Raw genomic sequence first — 13,740 nt, forward strand, 5'->3', positions numbered from 1 at the left:
AATATTCCCCGCAGAACTCACAGCGAATATCCCTAGTAGGCTCCACTTCATGGGCCATTGCTATGGAAAGACCAGAGGGAGAAAGTCGATGCTTAGATCAATATATGAGTATGAGTGGACAAACACTACAAGAATTACTGGTTTAATGCAAATATGCACTCTATTATACCACGCTTTGGATACACTAAACAGTTCTTTTTACTATGACTTGCAAAGGAATGCTGCATTTGCTATTGAATTTTCAAGTATGTTTTGCAAGCTGAGAGTTGGTGAGGTGATTGGGGAAACTCTCATGTCTCTATGGTAAAAATAAAGCTACAGAAGTCAGCTAACCTAGCTTAGCATACAGCCTAGAAACAGTAAAAAAACAACTAGCCTGGCTCTGTCCAAAGGCAACCAAAATCCAATCTACCAGCACTTCTAAGATCACTAATAAGCATTATGTCTATGTTTACATGAACCCATAATGTGAAAGCTGTTTTACCTGCTGGTTACCTGTCAATTGGTCCTGGCCAAGAAATGTTTTGGCCTATACCTCCACGGAAAATGGCAAATTGTCAAATTGAGAACTAACATGTTAAAGGACCAGTGAGCTGTGGTCAAGATTTATGGCATCTAGCATGAAGTTGCACATTGCAACTATTGGAATTACAGCTCACGCATTCAAGAGGTAGGAGAAACTACGATTGGCCATAAAACTGTTAAAAAATTGTGAAAGTCCTAATAGGGACCAAAGTTTTTTGGTTTGGTCCGGGCTACTCTATAAACATGGCAGACTCTGTAGAAGAGGCCCCGCTCCCTCTGTAGATAAAAATGGATCATTCTAAGGTAACAAAAACATGATTCTTATTTTCAGGTGATTACGCACAAATGAAAACATACCAACATAATGAGCTTTAACGGTGCTGGTAGGTAGATTTTGTCCGACAGAGCCATGCTAGTTCATTAGCTAGTTAGCTGGCTGCTGCTGCTGTTCATATTTAGAAATGAGAGTGCTATCAATGATCTCATCTGACACCAAGTGTATTTCCTAAAATGTCTATGCTTTTAAATTGCTCGAGACAAAACTTTTCAAGTTACCCAAGTTGAGGGGGAACACACTGTCGGAGCTGCTCCAGTTGACAGTTTCACCAGAGAAGCCGGCAGATCTCCCCACGGCTCCAGGGGTGGTGACCTCCAGCTGCACCGGCTCAGGCTTCAGCTTGAGGATCAGCCCACTAGAAGAAGAAGTTGGTGGAGCCGAGCTTGATTTAGACACTGCGGACTGAGGAGGGCTGGAGGGGCGGGCAAAGGCGAAAGGTAGACGACTGAGGAGGGTCGCTGAAGGAGAGGAGGAGGTTGACAGAGGTGATCGAGGGGGACCCGGAGAGGACGGAGGCGGAGTTTTGAGAGGTTTTAGAGGAAGAGCGCATGGCAGGCCCCGTCTTGTGATGATATCCCTCAGGGTATCGATTGGCGAGCCGTTGACAGACCACTCAGTAATGCCCATCTGGCGCAGGTGGGAGCGGGCGTGGCTGGAGAGGCCTTTACGGTTCTCAAAATATTCCCCGCAGAACTCACAGCCTATTTCCTTTGGAGGTTCACCTAGGAGATTAGAGAGGTGAACTGAATTATACCTCATTGAAACATCTCTAATTATTAAAAAATAATGCCCACTTTATGTGAAGAAATTCTCCTGTTACACAACCCTGTGAAACAAACACTCACTGTGTGGAAGGGCCATGAGCTCCCCACTACTCAAGCGGAAGACCCGCATGGAAGAAGACTTGAGACGCTTGGTGGGTGGGCCAAGTAAAGATGAGGCAGAGGAAGAGGTAGCTTTGGATGTCGACCCACCCCCAGCTGTGGTCACCTTATAGAGGAGGGAGGAAGAGGAAGAGGAGGAGAGGCTCAGCAAAGAGGACTGCTTTGGGGAGGAGAGCGCGGTCGTGAGGCCCCGTGGTTCTGTGTGGCTGTCGAGCTGCAGTGCACTGGCTTTGTGCTTGAAGTCGTCGGTATCAATGAGCTGGTTCAGGAGGTCGATGGGAGAGCCCTTGGATTCAGAGTACTCCACCCCAAAGTGCCGCAGGTGGGCTCGTGCATGGCTGGATAGGCCTTTCCGAGTCTCAAACCAGGCGCCGCACAGCTGACAAACGATATCCTTGTTGGGGTCCACCTCCAGTGCTGCACATGGAGAAGAAATAACGGAACTAAAGCTCATAAAAACAACAAAGTTACTTTTTAAAAAGTTATCAGTGAGGGCAGAAACACTTACTGAGGTTGAGAGGAGCGTCATTCTCCTGTGGCGCCCACAGAGGTTTGGTTGATGTGATGGTGGTGGGGGCAGAGAGGTTAGAGGTCAAGCTTTTCATTCCCCCACCCTTGTGCTCCGGAGAGCGCAGGGGGGAAGACACGGGCAGCAGAGAGGAAATGGGGGCTTTCCTCACTACTGAGGAAGGGGAGCCAGAATGAGGCGGAGCTGGAGAGGCACCAGGAGAAGGTGTAGGCGTGGAGGAGGAAGAGGGTGGCGCTGCTTTCACTGCTTTGGCCAGGATGGAGAGAGGGATGGGCTTCTCGTCTAAGTCCATGTCTTCTAAATCCTCATCTTTCTGAGGAGCAGACGGAGAGGAGTTCTTGGCTGAAAGGGGCTCCAGAAGAGGTGAGCTTATTTGGGTGTCTCTGTTGCGCTCCTTGGCAATTTGGTAGAGGAGGTCGATGGGTGCTCCGCTGCTCTCTGAAACTCTGATGCCTAGCTGCCGCAGGTGGGAGCGGGCGTGGCTGGACAGCCCTCGCCGGGTCTCGAACTGAGCTCCACACACCTCACACTTCAAGTTGTGGACTGCGAAAGAGGCGAGAACACCTGATTATTTCAAAGTAATTGTTACCACTGACATTCTGTCCATGTATTCTTTCATTATTTTAACCACAGCACTAACACAAGTTTTGCAAAGCAACAGCGGAGCCAACAGATATCCCCAGGGGACATGTCTGCTCACTTACCCTCCCTGTCTACATCTTCACCCAGTCCGCAGCAACACTAGTCAAGAGTTGGAGGTATTCTCATTAGCTCCTAAATACATGTGTCCACCTCCCAGGATCTCCCGAGGGACAGCCCCTCTCTGATGTAGTGTCACCACGCCTCGACGCTGACCCGAGGTCAGTTTTACAATTTCCCCACTGACAGCTATGATAAGGCTTTACTGTAGCAAATCCAATCCCCTGTCAACACTCTGGGGTCAGCATTCCCCATATTTCTCTCTCACCCTTGGAGTCTGCATCCTCTCCAGGAGGGAGGCAGTCTGTGTCCACGCTGCACAGCCCTGTTTTCCCGGGGCTCGAGTTCAGACCGTCCTGAGCTGGAAGCTGCAGCTCCTCCTCATCCTCAGCCGCTTCCTCCTTCTCACCTAAAACATTACAGACAATATCCATATAAGTGTAGAAATGCCATGTTAATTAGGCCAATTAAGAGACTGTGGCAATAAATCACCTTAAAATAAATGCTGGTGTCTGACAAAAATCAATCTTGCAACAGAGTTGCATTTCTATGCTTCTAAAAAAAAAATCAAGTCAGCCTTTTAAAGCATATAAATGTATTTTTGAGTGCCTTGAGAATAAATAAAAGACGCAGCCTGAGAGGCAGAAAAATCAACTCAGTCTTGTGAGCTCATTGCCTATAATTTGTCAGTCCTTGTAATAACAGCGCATTACAACGTCTTCTGTAGGGAAATGTACGTGGAAATAATTCACGTAATGAATCCCTGTCAAAAAAGTAATAATTGCACTACTGTATGAAACAAACATGGCAGTCTTGGTTCCCCGCAGTCAGGCATTCCTGGGACAAAAGTGCCATTTTCTGCGACAAATCGCTAAATCAAAAGAGACGTGGAGACAGACAATGCTTTTTGTCTGGTGGGCGGCTCTGCGCTTGTCAGTTCATCTCTTGACTGTAAAAGAGCGGCGATGTGACACCTCGGAGCGCAGCGTTATAACACCATCTATTATAATGAAGATAATACTCCACAATCAGCCGAGGATTTATAAAAACGGAACAAAGTAGCAAACCGCTAACTTGACTTTGCATCCATTCAGGCAGTGAGTAACACTGAGCAAGCAGACACTTCCAAGTAAAAGTGATACTTCGATTATACTTCGTTGATCCGGATAAGTTGTAATAAGATTACTGACTACGACCGCGTTCAGTCCACAAAGTTACCACGTTTTCCTGAGCAATTTCACTGTTAGTTTGGGATGAAAACGTGCACAAATGCATGCACTTGAAAGCACAGCGTGTCCTCTATCAAAAATCAAAGCAAAGTAAAATGGCGAGGATTGGGCAACTGTAGGTAATTTTAGAGATCCTGCAGCATTGAAAATACTGGACGTCATCCCAGACGTGCACAATAAAACCCTCGCAGGCATTGGGAAAACACAAACTGTAACAACAATACCACAACAGCGGAAAAATCTCCACCGTTTATCCGCGCGTGCAAAAACGGAAACACCCGAAACAATACCAATGACCCGCTTCATGAGCTTCTGACATGCATGTCATGGGCTACCTGCACGGCTGTGCGCGACATTGATTTTCTTTACGTGCTCTCACATGATAAAGAGTTTTTAATGGCTGTTTTCTGGCCACAATGTGACAGAAGATGCGGCGCGAGACGCGCAGTGCAACGCCGCCGTGCGTGATCCGAGGGCACGCGGAGCTCAGGAATTACAGCGCGCGGTACTCACCGGTCCGCTACCGCAGTGCATCGGACTCCCGGCAGCTGAGGCCAGACAGTTTTTCCGCTATTGTTTGGGTCTACGGGGAGGTGGAAGCAGCCATTTTGCCCCCATATGCACCGCTAAGCTAAGGCGTGACCAATCGAGTGGAGGCGGAGGTTGGGATAAATGCACCGAGTGCCACATCAACCACGGGCATCGGGGACTCTCTCTCTCTCTCTCTCTCTCTCTCTCTCTCTCTCTCTCTTCCTCTCCCTCGCACTCACACTCACACTCTCTCTACTGAGGCTGTTTTTCTCGACAGCCACCATCCTGATTCAAACACTTCACACAGTGCACAAAAAGAGCAGTAAAAAGCAAACAGACAAGACGCACTTACAACAACCGTGGCAGCATCTGAACTCACATTTCCCTCTGCTTTATGCATTTGTAATAGTCTTCTTCATCCCTCCGGGTATCATTACTGAGGTCTATAGACCCTGTGCCAAGTTCAAAGTGCAAACACTGACAGGTAGTAACTATCAAACCCACTGGCAACCAACAGAATAACCACACAGACCAATAAGAAAGGTGCATTCGGTCCATTTAAGGATGGATCAATAATGAAAACTTACCGTCACACTCTTCTACACCGTCCTCCTCCTTGCAGTGCTGGGGAGATGCTGGAGGCTGTGCATCAGAAGCGGCAGCACTCAGCGTCCTTTCACTCGTTTCCCCCTCTAGCTTTACCTCAATGACTCCCTCCCCTTCTTCCTCTATTTCCTTCTCCTCTTCCTCCTCACCCTCCTCCTGTGAAGAGCCGGGGCTCCGAGGGGGAGCTGTGGGGATTACAAGGTCGGGCCTGCTGGAGAACAACTCCCTCAGGATGTGGATCGGCGAGATGGTGACGTCCCAGTTGGTGATGCCGAAGTCGCGGAGGTGGGCCCGGGCATGGCTGGACAGGCCGGCCCGGGTGTCGAAGCCAGCGCTACAGAACTCACAGTGCATCACGCTGAATGTGTCCGGGTCAAAATTGGCAACTGTGGAGAGGACAGGCGATACAAGCGGGAGTTTAGACATGTGGTTGAATGTGCAGTGATACTGGACAGCTGTGGACTGACTGACAGCTGTGTGCCTCTTTGACTTGTGACCCCTTGAATCAAATCAGTGTGTTTATAGCTTTGGTTCACAAGCTGAACTTGTGACAAGTTCAACTAAAGGGTCACTTTAACTCATGCTAGTGGTGAATGGCAATGTCATCACCTGTACTTTGTGTTTAGTGCTAAATAGAAAATCATAGAGTGCTAGAATGCTAAGATGGTGAATATGCTTAACACTGTACCTTTTTCTTGCAACCATTCAGATTTATGTTGTGACCCTTGCTTCCCCATGTTGGGAACCACTGCTTTACATTATAGCAACCACTTCTGAAAGCAGTTCACATAAAGTGCTACCAGATGGGAAAATTAAATTAAATTTAGAGCGAGAGGAGCTCCACAACAAAGAAAACACCCAAGTTTGTAGTATGTGTTCTGCTGAATCAGGCATTTAAGTGATTATGATTATATATGTAACTTAATTCCTGATTGAACAATTGTTTTAGTTTTTTTCCATTATTATTTATGTTTGTCTTGTAATTTCCATTTTTATTTGTTATTGTTGTCACTCAGTTGTTCTGTTTATTCTCTTGAATATGATGTGCCTTTTTGATTTTGAAAAAAATAAAGAAACAAATACTCTACACTTGGCTAATATACTTACAGCTCACGTCAGGGTCATTGTGCCAAGCATAATGTATTAAAAAGAAAGACAACTCAAAAGGCAATTCTGCTCATCCACACAGCTTAACAAATACATTCAACAAGCTGCTGACCTTTTTTTTTCTTCTTCTGATAGGAGAACTTCTTCTCAATCGCATTGACTTCCTCGGGGGATATGAAGTGACGCACATTGTAGCTGACGCCCACTCGGTTCAGGTGGCCTCTCACGTGATTGGCAAGCCCAATGCCATTATGAAATCGATCGGGGCAGTAGGGGCATTTCCTCTCCACACTCTTGAGCGCCTCCGTGTCCTCATCAATCTCGTCGTCGTCTTCATCCAAGAGGCCCTCTGACAGGAAACGTCGCACGCGTTCCTCGTCAATGTCGTCGTCATCATCATCACTGTCAATTTCTGCAGGAGCAGCGGAAACCCTGTTGCTCCTCCTCAAAAAGAAAACCTTTCCATCTTTCTCCACTTCCAGCTTGTCTTCGTCCTTCACACTCTTCTTCGGAGAGAGCGATAATGTAGAACTCTGCTGCGCTGAACAGTCATCTATAAAGACAAAAAAATCAATGTGGAATAAACAGACAAATCCTACTTAAATTGCAACAGTATGCACACTTGAATTACTATATGAGCAGCTCTTAAAGTCCATCTCTAATGCCATCAAGTATTTATGTTTAACCTCTACACTCAATAATTTTAATTTGAGTAATCTGATTATTCCCCAGTTCTTGCATTAAAAGGTAAGATTTAGTGGCAACTACGGGCCACGATTCACCCTCCCCTTCAAAGAGCGAACGAGAAACTACGGTGGCTGTGAAATGTACCTTCTGGGCTACTGTGGAAACATGGAAGTTCATGTTCTTAGAAGGCGACCCGTGGCGTCTGTAGAGAAAAACTGCTCATTCTATGTTAATGAAAACACGATTCCTATATTCAGGTGATTGTACACAATAAAAAACATTTCCTGATTGAATATTATATTCCATTTCGCCCAATAATCCTTCCTAAACGAAAGTGTTAACACCACTAGACCTTTAATCTGATTACTCTTTCAGGTAGAGTGATCCAAAATGCTAACACAGCTAAACTTCTGCTACAGAAATGATCTATGCACACCCATAACCAGCTTTCTGTAAGAGTTTGCATACATAAAAGGAATATTTCTGAAGGAGTGCATACTGGCATAATAAAGTTGTTAATGGTTGGTAGTGTTAGCAAGCAGCTGCTTATTTACACATCCTGCAGTTATTAGTATTCCTTTGTAGTCGTGTGCTGTCCAATATTCACTCTACTTTTAGCACTATTTTAGTTTCCACCAACTCCTGAGAGAAATATCTGGTTCTTTAGCTGCTAAATGTTCCATTATGTTCACCAGCTAGTCACTACCTTTTACTGTCAGCTGTTGGGTACTGGGCACTGTGGATTTTTATAGCTTTTCCACTGAAAACAGCTGCCTGCAGAAGCCTAGAAACGACAATATGTGAGCGGTAAGGGTGAACCAAAGCAGTAAAGCGGGCCAGAAAAATCGAAATAATTAGCTTTAAGATGAGGTGAACTGCAGAGTCGGGTGATAAATCTGTTTGGTTTTGGCACTACAAGCGACACATTTCACATTACACATAGTTATTTGATCCATTGTTTATACTGAAAATATTGATTAGTGCAGCTTTAATCTTTCCTGTATGATCAGGTTTTCTGTGCAGTTGCAACACAAAGCTATGAGCAAGTAAGATAAAATCTGTGGTTCTAGGGAAATATATCCAAATTTTAAAAACAGAGTTCTCACATCTGGTTTGTGAGCATGTATGTGCAATCGATGATATGTGACAACGCTGAGTCTCACCTGTGTTTGATCGTGCTCTGGTTTGCGGTTTCACTCCAACAGATGAGTTGGCTTCTTGCTGGGAACACTCAGTGTCAAGCTCTGTGCTCTGATCTCCGTCCTGCTCCTCTTCTTCGCTCCCGGACAGTTTGTCATCATCCAGTCTGGAGTGAAACTTTGCCAGATCAGGCCATGTCTTCCCTCTTCTGCTGAATCTCCTGTTCCCAACACACTTCAGAACCACCTGGCTTGTGGGCTGAGCTGCAGCGCTGTCTGCTATTGTGCTGTCCTCAGAGGCAGTGACTTCTTGCTGGCTTTTGCCTTGAGTTGCATCAGACAGGGATCCAGTTCCAGACCCAGAGAGGTGGTCAGAATCTAGGGTGGGTTTTGAAATTCGAGCACCCACATTAGATCTTGAATGCTGGCCAGTGGAATCAGCCTGCACCCCACTGATGGCAACCTGTCCTGGGTGAACGAGTTTCTGGTGCTCCCTCATTACAGTCTGACTTGAGGTCACGAAGGCACAATGACCACAGGCCAGGGAAGAGGATGCCACACATGATGGGGAACCAGGGGATGGAGAGTCAGCCTGGAGAGCAGGTTTTTTCCTGTTGTGGGTCTTGGTGTGATTAGCCAGCGCCTGGGAGGTTCTTGTGCTGAAGTTACAATTGGTGCAGACAAAGCGGCGGCGGTAGGTGGAAACAGCTCGGGCCTGAGCTGAAGTGCGAGCTGAATTCGGAGGAGTCGCATCTGAGTCGAGAAGTGCTGGGTCTGCGTCTGGTGTTGAAACTGGGGCTGGGGAAAGAGGTGGAGATGAGACTATTTCTGTGTCTGACTCTTTGCCTGGAATAGAGGCTGTGCTTGCGTCTTGCATAATAGCTGGGTCTGGGCTTATATGCTTCGCAACCTTACTGTCGAGTGTCTGAATCTCCCTTGCCTTCCCATTTTCATTTAGTTTCTCAATCTCCTCCAAGATCTTCAAACGGGACTCCTGGTGCCTTCTGTGGTGGTCTGCCAGTGCGAGCCGATTTGGCAGGTTCCATCCACACTCGATACACCGAAAACGGCCGCCCTTTCCTAAACGCCTCCCACCCCCTGCACCACTCTCACAGTGCTCGACTATGTGCTCCTGCAGATGGACCTGTTTTTTGAAGTAAATGCTACATTCCACACAGGTGAAGATTTCTTTACCTGGCACCACCTCACTTTCTTTGTCTCGTTTCCCTCCTCTGTCTCTGAACTTTATCGGTTCTTCCACTGGTCCCTCTCCAAAGTTGACTTCCTCGAAATCATAAACCCCTGCGCCTCGATTCAGCTGTGCAGGCTCAGCAGGTTTTGATTTTTGAGGACTCACTCTTGCTCGCTTGCCAGTCTCAGGCAATGTGCGCTTCAAGGTGCCAAGTCCGGAGAAGGGCCTGAGCAGCACCCTCTTCTTTCTGCACCGCTGAATGAATGTGCAGTGAGCCCAGGGGGCAGGAGGGGGACTCTCTGGGTCTGAGTCTCCAGGGAAGCTGTACACATCTCTCTCAGGCTCCTTAGTTTCTTTTCCCTTGGGCCTTTTCTCTCCCTCACTATTGTCCGCCTCCTCCTCCATTTGGCAACCTTCCTTTGGTTTTACTTTGGCCAGAAACAGCTCAGCTCCCTCAGATACATTCCAGACTTTGTTGTCTGCCACTGCGAAGAGAAAACAGAGGAATTATGAATGAACGGCGTCTTAAGATAAAAAGAAAGATATCAAGTGTGCGGACACATATTGTTTCTTCCTTATGGTACTTACATTCTGTTGGGCCAAGCTGAGATGTGTTTGGCTCTTCGGTCTTTGTGCTCTCATTGTTGTCGCTGTGTTCATCCGCGGGGGCAGGCGAGTCAGTCTCGCCATGCAAGTGCTGCACTTTTTCAGGGTCTTGGTAATCTTCACTATCAAGTCTGGACAGCATCGGAAAGGAAATACATTACATGACATTTGTCATTTGTGACATTTGAAAGCAGCATCTCTGCCTGAAACAAGACACAGTTACAGATCAGTTACCAGTGAGGACACTGAGGTCATGTCCTCGCTACTTTTTCTGGAAGTTTTGTGGGTTTTAGGGGGATTTTGAGGGAGTGCGATTAAAAACATACACGTGATGAGTATTTTTTTACATGCTGATTGTAGTATTTGTAGACTTTGTATATGTCAATATGACATCTGATGCCGTTTCCAGTTTATGCTAAGCTAAGCTAACCCACTGCTGGTTGTGGCTTCATATTTACTGTGTAGACCGAGAGTGGGGTCAATCTTCTCATGTAACTCTGTAAAAAATGCTTTGAACAGCTGGTACATTCAAATTAAACTTTAGTTAAATAAATCAATTATATATTGTAAAAAAAATCTAATAATTTGCTTGTTGGTGGGAGGGTGCACTACAACTCATGACCTCAGAAATCCTAGCTTCGGCCCTGATTATATTTACTAAAACTAAAGATCTGCCTTTGATGCTTTTGATGTCTCTGTCTGTATTTTTTACAGATGATTTCACCATTAAACAACTCGCTATACTCTTCGTCCTGTACCTCCTCCTCACCTGAGTCCAGAAGAAGGAGATCCTGGGCTGTGAGCAGCCAGACCATGAGGGTTAGAAAAGTGCTGTAGCTCCTCCTCTGACACATAACAGCACACAAAACACACAACCACAGGAACATCACTTCACAGCTTAACAGTTACAATCCACAGTCATAAATACAGTGCATACTCCGGTTACATAGAGAGAGAAAGATGAGAGACTACATGCAGACATTTAGAACAATAAGAGGACAACAATTATATATATATATATAACATATCTAAATTCAGAGCTACTTCTAGCTTTGCTGTGTATCACTACTGTGCTACTGCTGAGAAGTGTGCAACAGGTTTCTGATAGATATTAAGCCATGTGTTACCATCTAGTGTTTCTTTCTCAGAGTCAGAGTCCCAGCTTAGGGAGGAAGGAAAGGCTGAGGACCTGAATCTCCTCTGTGCACTCCTCCCTGGGTCTACACTGGGCTGAGTGCCCTCGCTCTGCTTGGGGCCCTCATCTCCAGCGTGGCCCCACGAGCATTTGCCAGACATCAGGCCGTCCCTCACATCTGGAGAACATGAGGACTGGAGGCGACGATAGAAATGTACAGATGGTCAGATAAGGGGAAAGAGAGCGATGCATGCTACGGCTGATGATGTCTTTACCTGTAAGGTGCAGTTGAGGAAGGTGGCAGGGTTTTGTGCTGAGTTGAAGGGTGGGGGCCCATAGCTGGTCCCTGGGGTGAGGGGTCGCCCTTCTGGCTCCATGGTCCCCCAGAGAACAGTATGGCGTCCCACTGATGACCAGCCTGCCTACATTGTGCAGTCTCTTCTTCTTCTGGAAACATGAACACACACGGACAAATGAAAAGTTTCTCGGGGGTTAGAAGTTTCACCCACTACTGCTCACTGTAGTAACCTGCATACAACATGTTTTTGTGAGGAAGAATCAGAAGGCTTATCAGACAATATGAAAGTGTCAAATCTGCAGAATCTGTCGTGTTTTGGCTGTCCTCAGTATTTTTTTTTTATTTTTTTTTTTTTGCCAGCTGCAGTTTTCGGACTGTCTGACCTATTTTCACAATATGTCTGGCCTTAAAGAATGAAATAGGGCGCCCAAATGGTTACATAAATAAGTGGCCTTTATATTCAGGCCCATGTCCTCCTATGCTGCCCCTCTAAAAAGCAGCAAAATGCCCGGGTACCTCAAGGTGTCCCACGGGTTTGGCCTCTGTTGCTTCAGAGGACGTGGCCGCTATCGATCCAGTCGCTGTCAGCTGACTGTAACAACAAAACATCGGCGCACAATGCCCTTTAAAAGCCCAAACGCCCATGAGCTGCAGCTTCTTTTCTTTTTTTTTTCTTTTTTTTTTATAGTGCAAATACTCACTGAAATCGGCCTGGTTTGCGGATCGCAGTGAAAGGCTGGCTGTTCAAGCACCGTTCGTCATAGTTTCGGGACGGAGCTGAAGCTTTTACGCCCCGAGACGATGCTCGCCAGCGGCTCCGACGGCTCCCATGGACAAACTTGCTCTTTTAATCGCTGCCCTGGGTTTGTGCAGGGATCCCTGGAAGATGCCAGACTGAGGACTCCATGTTATTTGGCTTGCAGGCACGCCACGGCAGCGTACGTAACGTCGACGGGGAGGGTGACGAGAAGAGTTTCGAGTGAAACACCAGAGTCAAGTTGAATAAGTTCAACTTTCACGAGTGGGCTCGCTTTTATTCGCGTTTTTACGCAAGATATGTGAGAGGGTTTGTGTTGGGAAGCGTTTTCTTCATTACGACACTTTGCCGTGCCAAGAAAATACAAGAGTGAGCTGGGTGAACGTGGCACAGTGATATCGTTTGTTTATGGCAGACATTATTTTATTAACTGGTTAAGTATTAGTAATTATCAGTTGTGCCAATTTAGTTTCAGGAGCATCTGGTTGTCACACATATTCTCCACTATAGTAAACTATAGTTTTATTTAACACATCACAGATTATGCCTCGCTATGAGATAACCACAGCTGTATTTAGTTAGTCAATTAGTTTGTGTCACATAATTTCCTAAATGTTGGAAATCAATAAACGCCTCAATACTGGTTATTACCTGGTCCTCTGGCGCCCTCCAATGGCGGTAGATGGGACTGTGTGTTTGTACCATAAAGGGCACGTTCACCAGTGGTAGAAAAAGCACTAAAATAAATCCTTTACTAGGAATAGAAATACAAAAGGTTTACTTGAGTAAAAGTACAAAAGGATTGGCGGTACTCATTTTGCAGAATAAGTTCCATATTATTGAAAAGGCTATATATATATATATATATATAAGTCATTCTAATTACCTCAAAACAATGTCTTAAAAACAATAATAATAGACCATCATTTATTTGTAGGTCATATTTTGTATTACTAATCTGAATCTGCAATGTAACTACTTACTAAAGTTATCAGATAAAGTCTAATATTTGCCTCTGAACTGCTGTGGAGTAGAAGTATAAAGTAATAGAAAAGTACTTGGAAATGTACTTACATAACAAATATTCAGACTTTTTATGTAGTAAAAGTAATATTACCACATGAAAATGTCACTCCAGTAAAAGTATTATCAGCATCATTAAGTGTATTTAAAATATCAAAAACAAAACTACTTGTTATAGTGAAGGGCCCATTTTAGTATATTACTGTACATTATAACTATATATTAGAACTTTATATGTATATTATATATTATATAACTATTTTTGATTATTATTATTATTCATCATGCAAGGAAAGCAATAAGTTCAGTGAAATAACATTGTGACCGTACAAACTTTATTTACCATAGTTCTACAACATTGAATTAATGACTAAAAAACTACCAGAACTAACGTTCTTCCTCTTACATTTTAGTGTAAAATGTGTGTGAAGAGTTTTGATTTGGTGAGTAACAGTT

General features: G+C 45.3%; 1 protein-coding gene and 1 long non-coding RNA gene across 2 annotated transcripts in view; one reads left to right on the forward strand and one right to left on the reverse strand.

The window, feature by feature from the left end:
* The window catches only part of LOC118323581, a 16,765-nt gene extending 5,536 nt beyond the window's left edge, over positions 1-11,229 (forward strand). Inside the window, exon 3 of the long non-coding RNA XR_004796498.1 lies at positions 10,786-11,229. This is a non-coding gene — a long non-coding RNA (uncharacterized LOC118323581). The remainder of the gene's footprint in view (positions 1-10,785) is intronic.
* The window catches only part of si:ch211-194b1.1 (protein Wiz), an 18,469-nt gene extending 6,854 nt beyond the window's left edge, over positions 1-11,615 (reverse strand). The window contains 13 exon segments of the mRNA XM_035655568.1: position 1; positions 4-60; positions 1,081-1,584; positions 1,708-2,163; positions 2,255-2,818; positions 3,243-3,383; positions 5,322-5,726; positions 6,560-7,000; positions 8,298-9,950; positions 10,054-10,202; positions 10,841-10,916; positions 11,199-11,400; positions 11,482-11,615. The exon segment at position 1 is cut by the window's left edge and continues 515 nt beyond it. Of these exon segments, the coding sequence (XP_035511461.1) occupies position 1; positions 4-60; positions 1,081-1,584; positions 1,708-2,163; positions 2,255-2,818; positions 3,243-3,383; positions 5,322-5,726; positions 6,560-7,000; positions 8,298-9,950; positions 10,054-10,202; positions 10,841-10,916; positions 11,199-11,400; positions 11,482-11,583 (4,751 nt within the window). The 5' untranslated portion in view covers positions 11,584-11,615.
* Between the last annotated feature and the right edge of the window lie 2,125 nt (positions 11,616-13,740).

Source organism: Morone saxatilis, unplaced genomic scaffold (genome assembly GCF_004916995.1).
Source record: "Morone saxatilis isolate NCDOM2014 unplaced genomic scaffold, NCSU_SB_2.0 Contig14, whole genome shotgun sequence".
Lineage (NCBI taxonomy): Eukaryota > Metazoa > Chordata > Actinopteri > Moronidae > Morone > Morone saxatilis.